Source organism: Cherax quadricarinatus, chromosome 24 (assembly GCF_038502225.1).
Source record: "Cherax quadricarinatus isolate ZL_2023a chromosome 24, ASM3850222v1, whole genome shotgun sequence".
Lineage (NCBI taxonomy): Eukaryota > Metazoa > Arthropoda > Malacostraca > Decapoda > Parastacidae > Cherax > Cherax quadricarinatus.
Window position 1 is genome coordinate 13,827,482 of NC_091315.1, and position 18,495 is coordinate 13,845,976.

The 18,495-nt window shown below is 39.5% G+C and overlaps 1 protein-coding gene across 5 annotated transcripts in view; it reads left to right on the forward strand.

The window, feature by feature from the left end:
• LOC128690723 (E3 ubiquitin-protein ligase rnf8-like) overlaps positions 1-18,495 on the forward strand; it is a 290,771-nt gene that overhangs the window by 139,196 nt on the left and 133,080 nt on the right. For all 5 annotated transcript variants that reach the window (XM_070088192.1, XM_070088193.1, XM_070088195.1 and 2 more), the window contains exons 8-10: positions 12,393-12,608; positions 14,224-14,385; positions 14,844-15,020. In XM_070088192.1, the coding sequence (XP_069944293.1) occupies positions 12,393-12,608; positions 14,224-14,385; positions 14,844-15,020 (555 nt within the window). The remainder of the gene's footprint in view (positions 1-12,392; positions 12,609-14,223; positions 14,386-14,843; positions 15,021-18,495) is intronic.

Sequence of the window (18,495 nt, forward strand, 5' to 3'; positions counted from 1 at the left end):
AACATGTTTTGTGTAATGATTATAATTAGGTACATTTCCTTGGCTAGTTAGATTTATTATCTTGCCCCATACTCCTAATTTACTCTTTCCTCCCCATGTCTCCTACCCTCAGTGCTTAATTGTGGTTTGCCTCAAGGAAAACCACAATTGAGGAGCTCTTGATCCAAGGAACTGGACTTAGCCTCCTATTTTTTGCATCAAAACTGAATGTTTCCCTTTCTCTGGTGCTGTATGATCCCTTCAGGATCATTCCCTATAGGAAAGAGCAATGCAAAGAGATAACAAATGATTTAGGTAATTAGAAATTAGATATCGGATTGGAAGGAGGGAGTATGGAGGAAGTAAATGTGTTCAGATATTTTGAAGTGGACTTGGCAGTGGATAGGTATATGAAAGACGAGGTGAACCATAAAATTGATGAGGGGGAAAAAGGTAGGTGGTGCATTGAGGCATCTGTGGAGACAAAGAATGTTCTCCATGGTGGCAAAAAGGAAAATGTATGAGAGTATAGTGGCACCAATATTCTTGTATGGGCACAAAGCATGGATTGTGAATGTTGCAGCAAAGACAAGCGAGGCTGGAGGCAGTGGAAATGTGTCTGAGGGTAGTGTGTGGTGGAAATATTGTGCAGAGAATTCATAGCTTGGAGATTCAGACGAAGTGTGGGGTTACTAAAAGTATTATCCAGAAAGACTGAGGAGGGGTTGTTGAGATGGTTTGAATGTTTGGGGAGGATGAAGCAAAATAAGATGACATGGAGGGTTCATAAATTAGTAGTGGAGGGAAAACTGGGTAGGGGGTTGCCCTAGGAAAGGTTGGAGGGAGGGCATTAAGGGAGGTTGGACATCCAGCTGGCATGTTAGATAGGAGTGAAGACAAATGGTTTCTGGGATTTTGCGAGCTGTGGAGTGTGAGCAAGGTAACATTTTGTGAAGGGATTCAAGGAAACCAGTTAGCCAGACTTGAGACCAGGAGGAGGTGGGAAGTACAGTGCCTGCACTTTGAAGGAGTGGGGATATTTGCAGTTTGGAGGGCATCTGAACTATAGTATTGGTACACCTCTGGCAAGACGCCCTATCTTGGTGGGAGACGACTAGTGTGTTAAAAATAAAGTTAAATAATATTATTAATGCATCATTAAATAATAAATAACATTAATAAGATTTTAATCTTCACATGGCAAGAGCTTGCAAGTAAAAGCAAGCATTACCTCTTTGCAGGTTTGCAACAGTGTCCACTAGCTTTCTTAGTCAAAATTTATTAATGTTCACATCATATTGTAATCTTCCTTCCCTCCTTAAGAAGTTCCCATGATTCATGCATTTTCTCCTTCCTCCTTCCATGCCCAGAGGTCAGCCTACCTGCTTCAAACTTGAGCTTACTCTTCCTGAACACAGTCATATTCTAATGCCATGGGAGCATGTACCAATGGTTCCAAGTCCTTAGGTGGAGTAAGGTGACCAACCATCTTTTCAGATAGAGAAGTCCCTGAGAATAATACAGGGGGCACATAATAGTTGGTCAACATTTTCACAGTAGTTATATGCCAAGCTTGTTGCTATCATACACACACATCACCACTGCCCACCTCTTCATTCATGGTCATTTTAGATTGAGAATGTGTTAAAAGCTATCCACAAGCTGTTACCTGCATCTCATATAAACAGTGGTTATGGTGAATTTCTAGCAGGCACAAAAGATTCCTTGTTCGTTAGTTCCCTGGACACATAAATAACTTTATATCTATGGAGGCAAAGAAGGGAATGTATGAAAGTATAGTAGTACCAACACTCTTATATGGGTGTGAAGCTTGGGTTGTAAATGCAGCAGCGAGGAGGCGGTTGGAGGCAGTGGAGATGTCCTAAGGGCAATGTGTGGTGTAAATATGCAGAAAATTCATAGTGTGGAAATTAGGAGAAGGTGTGGAGTTAATAAAACTATTAGTCAGAGGGCTGAAGAGGGTTTGTTGAGGTGGTTTGGTCATTTAGAGAGAATGGATCAAAGTAGAATGATATGGAGAGCGTATAATCTGTAGGGGAAGGAAGGCGGGGTAGGGGTTGTCCTCGAAAAGGTTGGAAGGAAGGGGTAAGGAAGGTTTTGTGTGCGAAGGGCTTGCACTTCCAGCAGGCGTGCGTGAGCGTGTTCGATAGTGAATGGAGATGAATGGTATTTGGAACCTGATAAGCTGTTGGAGTGTGAGCAGGGTAATATTTAGTGAAGGGATTCAGGGAAACTGGTTATTTTTATATAGCCGTTATATATATATATATATATATATGTATATATATTAATATTTATGTATATATATATATATACATAAATATATATATATATATATATATATATATATATACACACACACTATATATATATATATATATATATATATATATATTATATATATATATATATACATATATATATATACACACACACATATATATATATATATATATATATATATATATATATATATATATATATATATATATATATATATATTTACATGTATATATATATATATATTTACATGTATATATATATATATATATATATATATATATATATATATATATATATATATATATATATATATATATATATATTTACATGTATATATATATATATATATATATATATATATATATATATATATATATATTTACATGTATATATATATGTTTTTTTTTTTTTTTTTTCAACAAGTCGGCCGTCTCCCACCGAGGCAGGGTGACCCAAAAAAAAGAAAGAAAATCCCCAAAAAGAAAATACTTTCATCATCATTCAACACTTTCACCACACTCGCACATTATCACTGTTTTTGCAGAGGTGCTCAGAATACAACAGTCTAGAAGCATACACATATAAAGATACACAACATATCCCTCCAAACTGCCAATATCCCAAACCCCTCCTTTAAAGTGCAGGCATTGTACTTCCCATTTCCAGGACTCAAGTCCGACTATATGAAAATAACCGGTTTCCCTGAATCCCTTCACTAAATATTACCCTGCTCACACTCCAACAGATCGTCAGGTCCCAAGTACCATTCGTCTCCATTCACTCCTATCTAACACTCTCACGCACGCTTGCTGGAAGTCCAAGCCCCTTACCCACAAAACTTCCTTTACCCCCTCTCTCCAACCCTTTCGAGGACGACCCCTACCCCGCCTTCCTTCCCCTATAGATTTATATGCTTTCCATGTCATTCTACTTTGATCCATTCTCTCTAAATGACAGCAACCACCCAGGGAGGTACTACCGTCCTGCCAAGTGAGTGTAAAACGAAGCCTGTGATTGTTTTACATGATGGTAGGATTGCTGATGTCTTTTGTCTGTCTCATAAATATGCAAGATTACAGGCATGTCTTGCTACTTCTACTTACACTTAGGTCACACTACACATACATGTACACATTTATTTATACACACTCATCTGAGTTTTCTTTGATTTTATCTTAATAGTTCTTGGTCTTATTAATTTTCCTTTTATATCCATGGGGAAGTGGAATAAGAATCTTTCCTCCGTAAGCCATGCGTGTTGTAAAAGTCAACTGAAATGCCGGGAACAATGGGCTAGTAACCCCTTTTCCTGTAAAGATTACTAAAAAGAATAAGAAGAAGAAAATTGTCAAAGTGGGAAGTCTGAATGTGCGTGGATGTTTTGCAAATGATAAGAAAGAGATGATTGTGGATGTTATGAATGAGAAGAAACTGGATGTCCTGGCTTTAAGTGAAACAAAGCTGAAGGGGGTGGGAGAGTTTCAATGGAGAGGAATAAATGGGATTAGGTCAGGGGTTTCAAATAGAGTTAGAGCTAAAGAAGGAGTAGCAGTAATGTTGAAGGATAAGCTATGGCAGGAAAAGAGGGACTACAAATGCATAAATTCAAGGATTATGTGGAGTAAAATAAAGATTGGATGTGAAAAGTGGGTTATAGTAAGCGTGTATGCACCTGGAGAAGAGAGAAGTGTAGAGGAGAGAGAGAGATTCTGGGAAATGTTGAGTGAATGCGTGGGGAGTTTTGAATCAAGTGTGAGAGCAATGGTGGTTGGGGATTTCAATGCTAAAGTGGGTAAAAATGTTATGGAGGGAGTAGTAGGTAAATTTGGGGTGCCAGGGGTAAATGTAAATGGGGAGCCTTTAATTGAGCTATGTGTAGAAAGAAATTTGGTAATAAGTAATACATATTTTATGAAAAAGAGGATAAATAAATATACAAGGTATGATGTAGCACGTAATGAAGGTAGTTTGTTAGATTATGTATTGGTGGATAAAAGGTTGATGGGTAGGCTCCAGGATGTACATGTTTATAGAGGGGCAACTGATATATCGGATCATTATTTAGTTGTAGCTACAGTTAGAGTAAGAGGTAGATGGGAAAAGAGGAAGGTGGCAACAACAAGTAAGAGAGAGGTGAAAGTGTATAAACTAAGGGAGGAGGAAGTTCGGGCGAGATATAAGCGACTATTGGCAGAAAGGTGGGCTAGTGCAAAGATGAGTAGTGGGGGGGGTTGAAGAGGGTTGGAATAGTTTTAAAAATGCAATATTAGAATGTGGGGCAGAAGTTTGTGGTTATAGGAGGGTGGGGGCAGGAGGAAAGAGGAGTGATTGGTGGAATGATGAAGTAAAGGATGTGATAAAAGAGAAAAAGGTAGCTTACGAGAGGTTTTTACAAAGCAGAAGTGTTATAAGAAGAGCAGAGTATATGGAGAGTAAAAGAAAGGTGAAGAGAGTGGTGAGAGAGTGCAAAAGGAAAGCAGATGAAAGAGTGGGAGAGGCACTGTCAAGAAATTTTAATGAAAATAAGAAAAAATTTTGAAGTGAGTTAAATAAGTTAAGAAAGCCTAGGGAAAGTATGGATTTGTCCGTTAAAAACAGAGTAGGGGAGTTAGTAGATGGGGAGATGGAGGTATTGGGTAGATGGCGAGAATATTTTGAGGAACTTTTAAATGTTGAGGAAGAAAGGGAGGCGGTAATTTCATGCACTGGCCAGGGAGGTATACCATCTTTTAGGAGTGAAGAAGAGCAGAATGTAAGTGTGGTGGAGGTACGTGAGGCATTACGTAAAATGAAAGGGGGTAAAGCAGCTGGAACTGATGGGATCATGACAGAAATGTTAAAAGCAGGGGGGGGATATAGTGTTGGAGTGGTTGGTACTTTTGTTTAATAAATGTATGAAAGAAGGGAAGGTACCTAGGGATTGGCGGAGAGCATGTATAGTCCCTTTATATAAAGGGAAAGGGGACAAAAGAGACTGTAAAAATTATAGAGGAATAAGTTTACTGAGTATACCAGGAAAAGTGTATGGTAGAGTTATAATTGAAAGAATTAGAGGTAAGACAGAATGTAGGATTGCGGATGAGCAAGGAGGTTTCAGAGTGGGTAGGGGATGTGTAGATCAGGTGTTTACATTGAAGCATATATGTGAACAGTATTTAGATAAAGGTAGGGAAGTTTTTATTGCATTTATGGATTTAGAAAAGGCATATGATAGAGTGGATAGAGGAGCAATGTGGCAGATGTTGCAAGTATATGAAATAGGTGGTAAGTTATTAAATGCTGTAAAGAGTTTTTATGAGGATAGTGAGGCTCAGGTTAGGGTGTGTAGAAGAGAGGGAGACTACTTCCCGGTAAAAGTAGGTCTTAGACAGGGATGTGTAATGTCACCATGGTTGTTTAATATATTTATAGATGGGGTTGTAAAGGAAGTAAATACTAGGGTGTTCGGAAGAGGGGTGGGATTAAATTTTGGGGAATCAAATTCAAAATGGGAATTGACACAGTTACTTTTTGCTGATGATACTGTGCTTATGGGAGATTCTAAAGAAAAATTGCAAAGGTTAGTGGATGAGTTTGAGAATGTGTGTTAAGGTAGAAAGTTGAAAGTGAACATAGAAAAGAGTAAGGTGATGAGGGTGTCAAATGATTTAGATAAAGAAAAATTGGATATCAAATTGGGGAGGAGGAGTATGGAAGAAGTGAATGTTTTCAGATACTTGGGAGTTGACGTGTCGGCGGATGGATTTATGAAGGATGAGGTTAATTATAGAATTGATGAGGGAAAAAAGGTGAGTGGTGCGTTGAGGTATATGTGGAGTCAAAAAACGTTATCTATGGAGGCAAAGAAGGGAATGTATGAAAGTATAGTAGTACCAACACTCTTATATGGGTGTGAAGCTTGGGTGGTAAATGCAACAGCGAGGAGACGGTTGGAGGCAGTGGAGATGTCCTGTTTAAGGGCAATGTGTGGTGTAAATAATATGCAGAAAATTCTGAGTGTGGAAATTAGGAGAAGGTGTGGAGTTAATAAAAGCATTAGTCAGAGGGCAGAAGAGTGGTTGTTGAGGTGGTTTGGTCATTTAGAGAGAATGGATCAAAGTAGAATGACATGGAAAGCATATAAATCTATAGGGGAAGGAAGGCGGGGTAGGGGTCGTCCTCGAAAGGGTTGGAGAGAGGGGGTAAAGGAGGTTTTGTGGGCAAGGGGCTTGGACTTCCAGCAAGCGTGCGTGAGCGTGTTAGATAGGAGTGAATGGAGACGAATGGTACTTGGGACCTGACGATCTGTTGGAGTGTTAGCAGGGTAATATTTAGTGAAGGGATTCAGGGAAACCGGTTATTTTCATATAGTCGGACTTGAGTCCTGGAAATGGGAAGTACAATGCCTGCACTTTAAAGGAGGGGTTTGGGATATTGGCAGTTTGGAGGGATATGTTGTGTATCTTTATATGTATATGCTTCTAGACTGTTGTATTCTGAGCACCTCTGCAAAAACAGTGATAATGTGCGAGTGTGGTGAAAGTGTTGAATGATGATGAAAGTATTTTCTTTTTGGGGATTTTCTTTCTTTTTTGGGTCACCCTGCCTCGGTGGGAGACGGCCGACTTGTTGAAAAAAAAAAAAATATATATATACACACGCGTGCACACACACACACACACACACACACATTATAGGTAGTAGGTTGGCAGACAGCAACCGCCCAGGGAGGTACTACCATCCTGCCAAGTGAGTGTAAAACGAAAACCTGTAATTGTTTTACATGATGGTAGGATTGCTGGTGTCCATTTTTCTGTCTGATAAATATGCAAGGTTTCAGGTATGTCTTGCTACTTCTGCTTACACTTAGGTCACACTACACACATGTACAAGCATATGTATACACACCCCTCTGGGTTTTCTTCTATTTTCTTTCTAGTTCTTATTCTTGTTTATTTCCTTTTATCTGCATGGGGAAGTGGAATAGAATTCTTCCTCCGTAAGCCATGCGTGTTGTAAGAGGCGACTAAAATGCCGGGAGCAAGTGGCTAGTAACCTCTTCTCCTGTATATATTACTAAATGTAAAAGGAGAAACTTTCGTTTTTCCTTTTGGGCCACCCCGCCTTGGTGGGATACGGCCGGTGTGTTGAAAGAAAGAATATACACGCACGCACACACGCACACCTTATAGGTAGTAGGTTGGTAGACAGGAGCCGCCCTGGGAGGTACTACCGTCCTGCCACTGAGTGTACAATGGAAACCTGTAATTGTTTTACATTATGGTAGGATTGCTGGTGTCTTTTTTTGTCTCATAAAAATGCAAGATTTCAGGTATGTCTTGCTACTTCTACTTACACTTAGGTCACACTACACATACATATACAAGCATATATATACACACCCCTCTAGGTTTCCTGCTATTTTCTTTCTAGTTCTTATTCTTGTTTATTTCCTCTTATCTCCATGGGGAAGTGGAACAGAATTCTTCCTAGGCGACTAAAATGCTGGGAGCAAGGGCCTCGTAACCCCTTCTCCTGTATATATTATTAAATTTAAAAGGAGAAACTTCCATTAGTCCTTTTGGGCCACCCCACCTCAGTGGGATATGGCTGGTGCGTTGAAAGTAAGATATATATACACGCGCGCGCGCGCACACACACCTTATAGGTAGTAGGTTGGCAGACAGCAACCGCCCAGGGAGGTACTACCATCCTGCCAAGTGAGTGTAAAACGAAAGCCTGTAATTGTTTTACATGATGGTAGGATTGCTGGTGTCTTTTTTCTGTCTCATAAACATGCAAGATTTCAGGTACATCTTACTACTTCTACTTACACTTAGGTCACACTACACATACATATACAAGCATATATATACACACCCATCTGGGTTTCCTGCTATTTTCTTTCTAGTTCTTGTTCTTGTTTATTTCCTCTTATCTCCATGGGGAAGTGGAACAGAATTCTTCCTCCGTAAGCCATGCGCTTTGTAAGTGGCGACTAAAATGCCGGGAGCAATGGCCTAGTAACCCCTTCTCCTGTATAAATTACTAAATTTAAAAAGAGATACTTTCGTTTTTCTTTTTGGGCCACCCTGTCTTGGTGGGATATGGCCGTTTGTTGAAAAAAAAAAATATACACCTTATAGGTAGTAGGTTGGTAGACAGCAACCACCCAGGGAGGTACTACCGTCCTGCCAAGTGAGTGTAAAACGGAAACCTGTAATTGTTTTCGTGATGGTAGGATTGCTGGCGTCTTTTTTCTGTCTCGTAAACATGCAAGATTTCAGGTACGTCTTGCGTATTCTACTTAAACTTAGGTCACACTACACATACATATACAAGCATATACAGTGGTCCCTCGCTTTTCGTAGTTCTCGGCAATCGTAAATTTCGCCAATCATAGGGGTATTTTCGTATAAACATGGACTCGCTTTTCATAGGTTGACACACGAATAGTAGTTCGTCCGGGACACGTATGCACGGTGTGAGCTGGGGAGGTCTCCCTACCGAGCCAGTCTGGCATTGTTTACCAGTGAGTGAAGGTCCCCTCAAGTGCTCCTACGAAACATTTCATAATATTCCACTCATTTTAGTGCTTGCAAGTACTAAATAAGCTACCATGACTCCAAAGAAAGCTCCTAGTGCCAAGCCTGTGGTAAAGAAGGGGAGAAATATGTACAGTGACAAAGTCTTGGGCCATTTTAGGGAAGTGTTAAAGAGACTCCAGAAACAGAGCTCTCTCCACAGTTACTTTGCGAGACAGGACTAGAGTGACTCTCAAGGTGGTCCTAGTGGCATTAAGAAACAGAGAAGAGAAGCAACCCCAGAGAAGCAATTGGTACCTGAGGTGTTGCTGGAAGGGGATTCCCCTTCCAAACTGTAAACAATCCAATCTCTCTCCTCCTCCAGTCTTCCATACACTAAGAAGGATCTCCAATAAAGGTAAGTGTTATGCTGTTAATGTTTCATTCATCATTTCCCATTGTATTGTTTATGTACTACATGTATATTTTATGTAAAAAATGTTTTTTGTTTTAATACTTCTGAGTGTCAGGAACGGATTAATTATATTTACATTATTTCTTATGGGGAAAATTGATTCGCAAATCGTAAATTTCGTTTATAGTAGCTCCTCCAGGAACGGATTAATTACGAAAAACGAGGGACCACTGTATATATATACACATCCCTCTGGGTTTCCTGCTATTTTCTTTCTAGTTCTTGTTCTTGTATTTCCTCTTATCTCCATGGGGAAGTGGAACAGAATTCTTCCTCCATAAGCCATGCGTGTTGTAAGAGGCGACTAAAATGCCGGGAGCAAGGGCCTAGTAACCCCTTCTCCTGTATAAATTACTAAATTTAAAAAAAGGAACTTTCGTTTTTCTTTTTGGGCCACCCTGTCTTGGTGGGATATGGCCGGTTTGTTGAATAAAAAAATTATACACCTTATAGGTAGTAGGTTGGTAGACAGCAACCACCCAGGGAGGTACTACCGTCCTGCCAAGTGAGCGTAAAACGAAAACCTGTAATTGTTTTATGTGATGGTAGGATTGCTGGCATCTTTTTTCTGTCTCATAAAAATGCAAGATTTCAGGTACGTCTTGCTACTTCTACTTATACTTAAGTCACACTGCACATACATGTACTTGTACAAGCATACATATACACAGCCCACTGGGTTTTCTTCTATTTTCTTTGTAGTTCTTGTTCTTGTTTATTTCCTTGTATCTTCATGGGGAAGTGGAACAGAATTCTTCCTCCATAAGCCATGCGTGTTGTAAGAGGCAACTAAAATGCCGGGAGCAAGGGCCTAGTAACCCCTCCTCCTGTATAAATTACTAGATTTAAAAAGATAAACTTTCGTTTTTCTTTTTGGGCCACCCTGTTTTGGTGGGAAATGGCCGATTTGTTGAAAAAAAAAAAATATATATGGACTCCAGTTAAGGTGTAATAAACAGCTGTCGATGAATAAATAGAAGGGTGGACGAGGGGCTCGAACTGCCATCTGCAGATTTCCACTCTTACGTTGTACCGTTGTGCTGGACACATTAATGTTTGGGGCATTGAATACACAGACTCAGCTGCTTAATCTGCTATTCATGTTCTACCAGTCTCTCATAGAAGAGTTCCTTGTTTGGACTAGTGTATTTTCCAGTACTGTTCCAGACACTCCAACACCACTGGCAACAGTATTAGTCTGAAATGAAAGATAGCAAATTTTTTCCCAACACACCCGTGTTGGACGTGGAAAATTGAAATCTCTCATTTGCAAATCACATACATGTGATTTACTCAAGGATACCACATGGAAAGGTGCTTAGCACCTGTGTTGGTTTAGTCTGTATTTTTTAATATAATAATTAGATATTGTAGAGTTTGTGTCAATAGATGGGTCAATGAAATATGGAAGGGGGGAGGTACCAGGTGTGTTTAGGAATGTATGGAAAGAAAGAATAAACACAAAATAAGGAACGAATTACCTGTAGATCAACTGTGTAGTGGCACCCAACAGTTTTGTTTGGGGGTGAGGCACATATGTTTTGAGATCAGCAGGTAGTATGGGTACTGAGTAGTTTGAATATTGTGCATATAGGGAATGAAGACATTAGAAGATGGTCAGGTTATAAAAAGTATAACTCAGGGAGCAGAAGAGGGTTTGTCAAGATGGTTTGGTCATTTATAAAGGATGTAGCAAAATGAGTGACCAAGTGGGTGTATAAATGCAGTGGATAAGGAAGAAGGTAAAGGAAGGATTAACCCTTTGAGGGTTTCGGCTGTAGTGCTAGTATGGCTTACGACCCAGGGTTTTTGACGTACTAGTACGCCTAAATTCTAGCGCCCTCAAATCTGGTGAGAGAAAGCTGGTAGGCCTACATATGAAAGAATGGGTCTATGTGGTCAGTGTGCGCAGTATAAAAAAAAATCCTGCAGCACACAGTGCATAATGAGAAAAAAAAAACTTGGACCATGTTTTTGGAATAAAACAGCGACTTTGCACTGTATTTTCGTATGGCATTTATTGTTGTATTCTACTTTTCTTGGTCTCATTTTATAGAATGGAAGACATATTACAAAAATTGAGATGATTTTGATTGGTTTTACAATGAAAAGTACCTTGAAATTGAGCGCAAAGTAGCAGAAATGTTCGATTTTTATCAAAGTTCAAAAGTAAACAAATCATGCCAAGCGTCCAATACATGCCAACTGGTGAGTCTAATCTTTCACAAGTACGCTGATATTATTTATACCATTTCTACACTAATGCAGCAGTCTGCATAACAGTAAATCTTCTATTTTTTGTAATAATAAAAATTCCAAGTGGAAAACCAAAGAAATATAAGAGGGGCCTGGGGATGTGACTAACGAACAGAGAACTTGTTATTTTAGTGCCAGGAATGTCTTTCTTGTTTATTCTGGACCCTATTCAGAAATTGGCATCTTTTGAAATTTGTGTGAAATTGGCAAAATTGCTAAATTCTGACCACTTTATTGGATAGTTGAAATTGGTAAATGGGTGGTTTCTTGTACTCATTCGATAGAAAAAATGGAGTTCTAGAGAAATAGTTATGAGTTTTGTCGACAAGTACATTGGAATTGGCCGAAAATAGGGCTCAAAGTGGGCAAAATCGCTGATGCGTAAACATCGTCGAGACCGCTAACTTTGCGAGAGCATAATTCCGTAAGTTTTCCTTCAAATTTCATACTTTTGGTGTTATTATTACTGGAAAAAGATTCTCTATCTTTTCATAAGAAAAAATATTTTTTTTTTTTTTTAAATTTGGCTGACCCTGAGAACAAGTTTTGGAGAGGGCCTGTCGACCCTCAGAGGGTTAATAGGTTGGAAGAAAGGTGTGCTGGAAGTTTTGAGTTTTTTTCTTAACCACCCCATGATAATGAACATGGTTTACCTGTTTAAGAACTTTATCAGTGGTATAATAAGCTTTATTATTTATGTTGCACCCTGTTGTCACCCTGCCTCGGTGGGAGACTGCCGACTTGTTGAAAAAAAAAAAAAATTATGTTGCAAGGTAGCTGTGTAGAAATGCTATGAAATAACTTGATACTTCTGGCACAATGAAAGTCAGACTGTGCTTACGTGCCATAACTGGTTCTTTTTTTCTGTTTTACAGATAGAAGCTAAAGAGTCTGCTATCCGTGTGATGGAGGCAGATCAGGAACAAGCAGAACAAGAGAAAGAGAAACTAAAAGAAGAATTAGTTCAGGAAAGACTTAAACTTGAGGAAGAACTTGAAAATGTCAAGAAAGAACTAGCTGAAAAAGAGATCACAAATGTCCTTCTTGATTTTGAACTTAAAGAGAAGGAAAAAGAGTTGCACAAAAAATTGGTAGATATGATTTGTATATTGCACAAAAAGTTGATAAATAGATATGATTGTATATTGCACAAAAAATTGATAAATAGACATGCCTTCAAATATGACACCCCCAATATTTTTGGCCTCAACACATGAATGAAAAAAACTCGAAGACCAGATCTAGTCTTATAGTGTAACCGGGACCAGATGTTCCACCACTAGCTTCTCTACCAGTAAACAGGGTGTGAAATTGGCTGAAAGATGCTTTATTCCTTCCAAATTCATTACATTTTCATGATAACAGCAGAATTTGGCAAAAAAGCACACTGTGTAGATTTAACTTTGGATAATCCAGCATAGTCAAACTGTGTGACTTATTTCCATGTTTTGATAAGTATTACAACTTGAAACAATTGTAGAATCATAATATTTCCTTGTAAATAATGTTTTACAGTCATCTTGAAGGCACAAAGATGCTATGATAAATTGAAATTACATTGTTGATATAACCTAGGATATTCCCTTGAACTTAAAAATATAACATAAGAAATGAACCGAGGATAACCCAATATAGTCAGATGATGTGGCTTGTGCCTGAGATTTGAGCAGTATTACTCTTTGAAACAATTGTAGTATAAGTATTTCTTGTACATAATGTTAGAAGACTAAAGCAGATTTTTTTTTTTTTACACTGGCCATCTCTCACCACGGTAGGATGACCCTTCCTCCCCCCAAAAAAAGACAAGCTTTCACCGTCACTCACTCTATCACCGTCTTGGCAAAGACATGCCGATACTACAGTTCAAATGTCCCTCCAGACTGCAAGTATCCCCACTCCTTCAAAGTGTAGGCACTGTACTTCTCACCTCCTGGTCTCAATTCTGGCTAACTGGTTTCCCTGAATCCCTTTACAAATATTACCATGCTCACACTCAAGCTGCTCATCAAGTCCCAAAAACATTTGCCTCCACTCCTATCTGACTCACTCACTCCTAACATGCTCACACATTCCTGCTGGATGTCCAAGCTTCTCTCACACAAAACCTTAGTTTACCCACTTTTTCCAACCTTTTGTAAGGTGACCCCAGTCTTCCATCCAATACAGATTTATACACCCTCCAAGTCATCCTGTTTTGTGCCATCCTCTCCAGATTCCTAACCACCTCAGCAGCCCTTCCTAACTCCCCTGGATAATACTTTTAGTAACCTCACACCACCTAGTCTCCAAGCTCTGAATTTTCTCCATAATATTTACTCCACACATTGCCTTAAGACACAACATATCCACTGCCTCCAGCCTCCTCCTTGTTGCAACATTCACAACCCATGCTTTACACCCATATAAGATCATTGTTACCACTATACTCTCATACATTCCTCCTTTTTTCTCCATGGATAACATTCTTTTTCTCCACAAAGCCTCAGTGTACCACTTACCTTTTTTCCTCCTCATCAATTTTATGGTTCACCTGTCTTGGAAATATGTAGATCAAAGTTGTGTTAATGAAGATTTGCTGCAATTGACATCTCATACTACACTGATTTTTTTTTTTTTTATAATTTCACTGGTATATTGGCTGTGTGATTTAACATGCACTGGGTTAACTCATTTTTTGACTTTTAAATAATCTTTTAATTTTACCAGTCAACATTGGAAAGTGGAATGGAAGAAAGAGTGACGGAAGAAGTGAAGAAGTCTACAGCCTTAGTGCATGAGAAGGCTATGAAAGATTTGCAACAAGTACTTGAAGACAAGAGAAAACTAGAACAACAGTTGCAACGTACTCAAGCACAGGACCACGAAGAGGTGAAAATTGTTTTTGTTTCATGTAACTCATTGTAGAATAACAACATGCTCCTCTCATGGAAGAAGGAGCATGTGTCCTTCCTATGGAAGGTGGGGGGGCTTGTATCCTTCCCATGGAAGAAGGAGCTTGTATCCTTCCCATGGAAGAAGGAGCTTGTATCCTTCCCATGGAAGAAGGAGCTTGTATCCTTCCCATGGAAGGAGGAGCTTGTATCCTTCCCATGGAAGAAGGAGCTTGTATCCTTCCCATGGAAGGAGGAGCTTGTATCCTTCCCATGTAAGGAGGAGCATGTGCCCTTTCCACGGAAGGGGCATGTGTCCTCATGAAAGGAGGAGCTTGTGTCCTTTCCATGGGAGGAGCTTGTGTCCTTTCCATGGAAGGAGCTTGTATCATGCAGTTATTAGTTACCTAGAGGAAATGCATCACAGTTGTTAGTTAACTAATTTTTTTTTTTCAGTTGGTCTCATTACATGAAGCTTTACAAACACTGGAGGCACAGAAGATGTCCCTAGAACAAGAGCTTGCGTCAACAGCTGTAGCTTCAGAGCACGCAAGGAAAGAAGTGGTAGAATCAGTCTCTGATGTTGTTGAAAATGAATTCCAGTGCCCTATCTGCAGTGAGCTCTTCATTACTGTAAGTTATCACTGCTCTGTTAGCAATGAGCTCTTCATCACTGTATGTTTGGTAAGAATTCCTTTAAATGTTGACAGTACAATCAGCTCTTAATAGCTCATCTGTGTAGTGCAATTTTTCATAAAAATGATAGAAAATGTACGTCCAGAATTGAATAGCATATAGAAAGGCCTTTATAGTACAAGTCGGCCATCACTGATCTGGCAGTCACTAATCTGACACTAGCTTCGGCTAGCGTAATTTCAAATTTCCGAGGTCACCGCACTTGAAAATCTAGTGGCTTCAGCATCTGCTCATCCAGATATGCTGCCACACTCATCATTTCTTGTTATCTCAGTCACCTTCCAATATGAAAAAGATGGGAATCCTGACAGCCCTCACCTCAAGACTTGTAAATTTCAGCTCTTCACTTTGGAACCCCTGATTTACAGGGGTATTTTAACCCGTAAATGGTCCAAATGTATATACACCTACCATCCGACTTACGACCTGCTCGACGTACGTCCACTCGACATACGACCGTGCATCTGGCAGCTGAGCTGGGCCGGCTGATGCACAATATTTGACAATACTCGTGGTGGCAATGTGTCATGCAGGCAGCATCAGTTTGAGTAACCCTGCCCTATCAGCAGCATCATACTGTATTAACTGTACTAACTGGACAGTAAATTTCACCATGGCCCCTAAGATGAAGTCTGAATCTTGCACTGGAGAGTGTGGCAAGAAAGGCTCTTACTCTCGAACCCTCTATTTGTTTTCACTGTTGCACATAAATCTGTCTGTATCTGTCTGCCTGTATATCTGTGTATCTCTGTGTGTCTGTTTGTCTGTCTACCTGTGTGTGTCTTTCTATCTACCTGTGTCTTTGTCTACCTGTGTGTTTGTCTTTCTGTCTACCTGTGTGTCTATCTTTGTCTACCTGTGTGTCTGTCTTTGTCTACCTGTGTGTCTCTCTGTCTACCTGTGTGTCTGTCTTTTTGTCTACCTGTGTTTGTCTTTCTGTCTACCTGTATGTCTGTCTACCTGTGTGTGTCTGTCTACCTGTGTCTGTCTTTCTGTCTACCTGTGTCTGTCTTTCTGTCTGCTTGTCTGTCTCAGAGCCACTCATTAAGACTGTAATTGGTCTTGAAGATGCCATATTAATAATGATAACACAATAATAATCACTGAGGCGCATTAAATGTGTATAAAACGTTGATATAGACATTTTGCTTAATCCATCTATGATTTCTTTTTCAAAATTATATAATAAACATGCTACATAACATATAAACATATAAATTAACAAATATGAGATGTTTTTCTGGTCGGCTTGACAGAGTGAACAGAAATCATTCGTGTCCGGGATGGCAACAACAGCAACAACGTTTGTTTACATAACTCGCCAACCTTCTACACTCTCATTCGTTTATTCATTTAATCTTGTCTACTCGCCTCTCACTCTACATTAAGACTACAGATATTTTAAGGTAAGTAATGAGTGGACACGATTATTATATGGAGAGCGTGTAAATCTGTAGGGGAAGGAGGGCGGGGTAGGGGTCGTTCTCGAAAAGGTTGGAGGGAGGGGGTAAAGGAGGTGTTGTGGGCGAGGGGTTTGGACTTCCAGCAAGCGTGCGTGAGCGTGTTAGATAGGAGTGAATGGAGACAAATGGTATTTAGGACCTGACGATCTGCTGGAGTGTGAGCAAGGTAATATTTAGTGAAGGGATTCAGGGAAACCGTTTATTTTATATAACCGGACTTGAGTCCTGGAAATGGGAAGTACAATGCCTGCACTCTAAAGGAGGGGTTTGGGATACTGGCAGTTTGGAGAGATATATTGTGTATTTTTATACGTATATACTTCTAAATTTTCTTTCTTTTTTGGGTCACCCTGCCTCGGTGGGAGACGACCAACTTGTTGAGAGAGAAAAAAAAAAAAAAAAAAAAACTTCTAAATTGTATTCTGGGCACCTCTGCAAACACAGTGATTATGTATGAGTGAGGTGAAAGTGTTGAATGATGATGAAAGTATTTTCTTTTTGGGGATTTTCTTTCTCTTTGGGTCAACATTAAAATGGTATAAAATACCGACAGATTGTTAGGTAAGACACATATGCAACAGTTAGGTATCTTTATTTCGAAACGTTTCGCCTACACAGTAGGCTTCTTCAGTCGAGTACAGAAAAGTTGATAGAAGCACAACGGAACAATGCTCTTCTCCAGACTGAGGGACTGACCACCTCAAAACTTTAAGGGTGATGGACTGATTACATCGTCTTCAAGTATCTTCTGCTTCTATCAACTTTTCTGTACTCGACTGAAGAAGCCTACTGTGTAGGCGAAACGTTTCGAAATAAAGATACCTAACTGTTGCATATGTGTCTTACCTAACATTCTCTTTGGGTCACCCTGCCTCGGTGGGAGACGGCCGACTTGTTGAAAAAAAAAAAATTATTCATATTAGTACATATGATGTGAGTGTGGGGGAGGTGCGTGAGGCATTACATAGAATGAAAGGGGGTAAAGCAGCTGAAACTGATGGGATCATGACAAATGTTAAAAGCAGGTGGGGGATATAGTGTTGGAGTGGTTGGTATTTTTGTTTAATAAATGTATGAAAGAGGGGAAGGTACCTAGGGATTGGCAGCGAGCATGTATAGTCCCTTTATATAAAGGGAAGGGGGACAAAAGAGATTGTAAAAATTATAGAGGAATAAGTTTACTGAGTATACCAGGAAAAGTGTATGCTAGGGTTATAATTGAAAGAATTAGAGGTAAGACAGAATGGAGGATTGTGGATGAGCAAGGAGGTTTCAGAGTGGGTAGGGGATGTGTAGATCAAGTGTTTACATTAAGGCATATATGTGAACACTATTCAGATAAAGGTAGGGAAGTTTTTATTGCATTTATGGATTTAGAAAAGGCATATGATAGAGTGGATTGGGGAGCAGTGTGGCAGATGTTGCAAGTATATGGAATAGGTGGTAAGTTACTAAATGCTGTAAAGAGTTTTTATGAGGATAGTGAGTGTCTGGCCCACATAAACATCGAAATGCTCCAAAGCCAGTACCAGCGCGAGGGCTTCTTTTTCGATGGTAGAGTAAGCCCTCTGATGTGGCTGGAACTTGGCTGAAAAGTATGCTACAGGCTGCAACTCCTCATTCTCGATTTGTAATAGTACTGCCCCAACCCCAGACTCACAAGCATCAACCTGTAATGAAAAAGGTTTGGAGAAGTCTGGAGACAAGAGAATGGGTGCAGTACACAATATTCTTTTTGCTTTATTAAAAGCAGTGTTACAGTCTGAGGTCCAATTAAAGGGAACTTTATGACTGGTAAGAGAGGTAAGAGGGGCTACAATATCTGAGAAATTCTTACAGAATCTTCTGTAAAATCCTATCATGCCTAGGAAACATTGAAGAGATTTCCTATCATGAGGAACTGGATAATCTTTAATAGCAAAAATTTTAGCAAGTTTAGGTGCAACTTA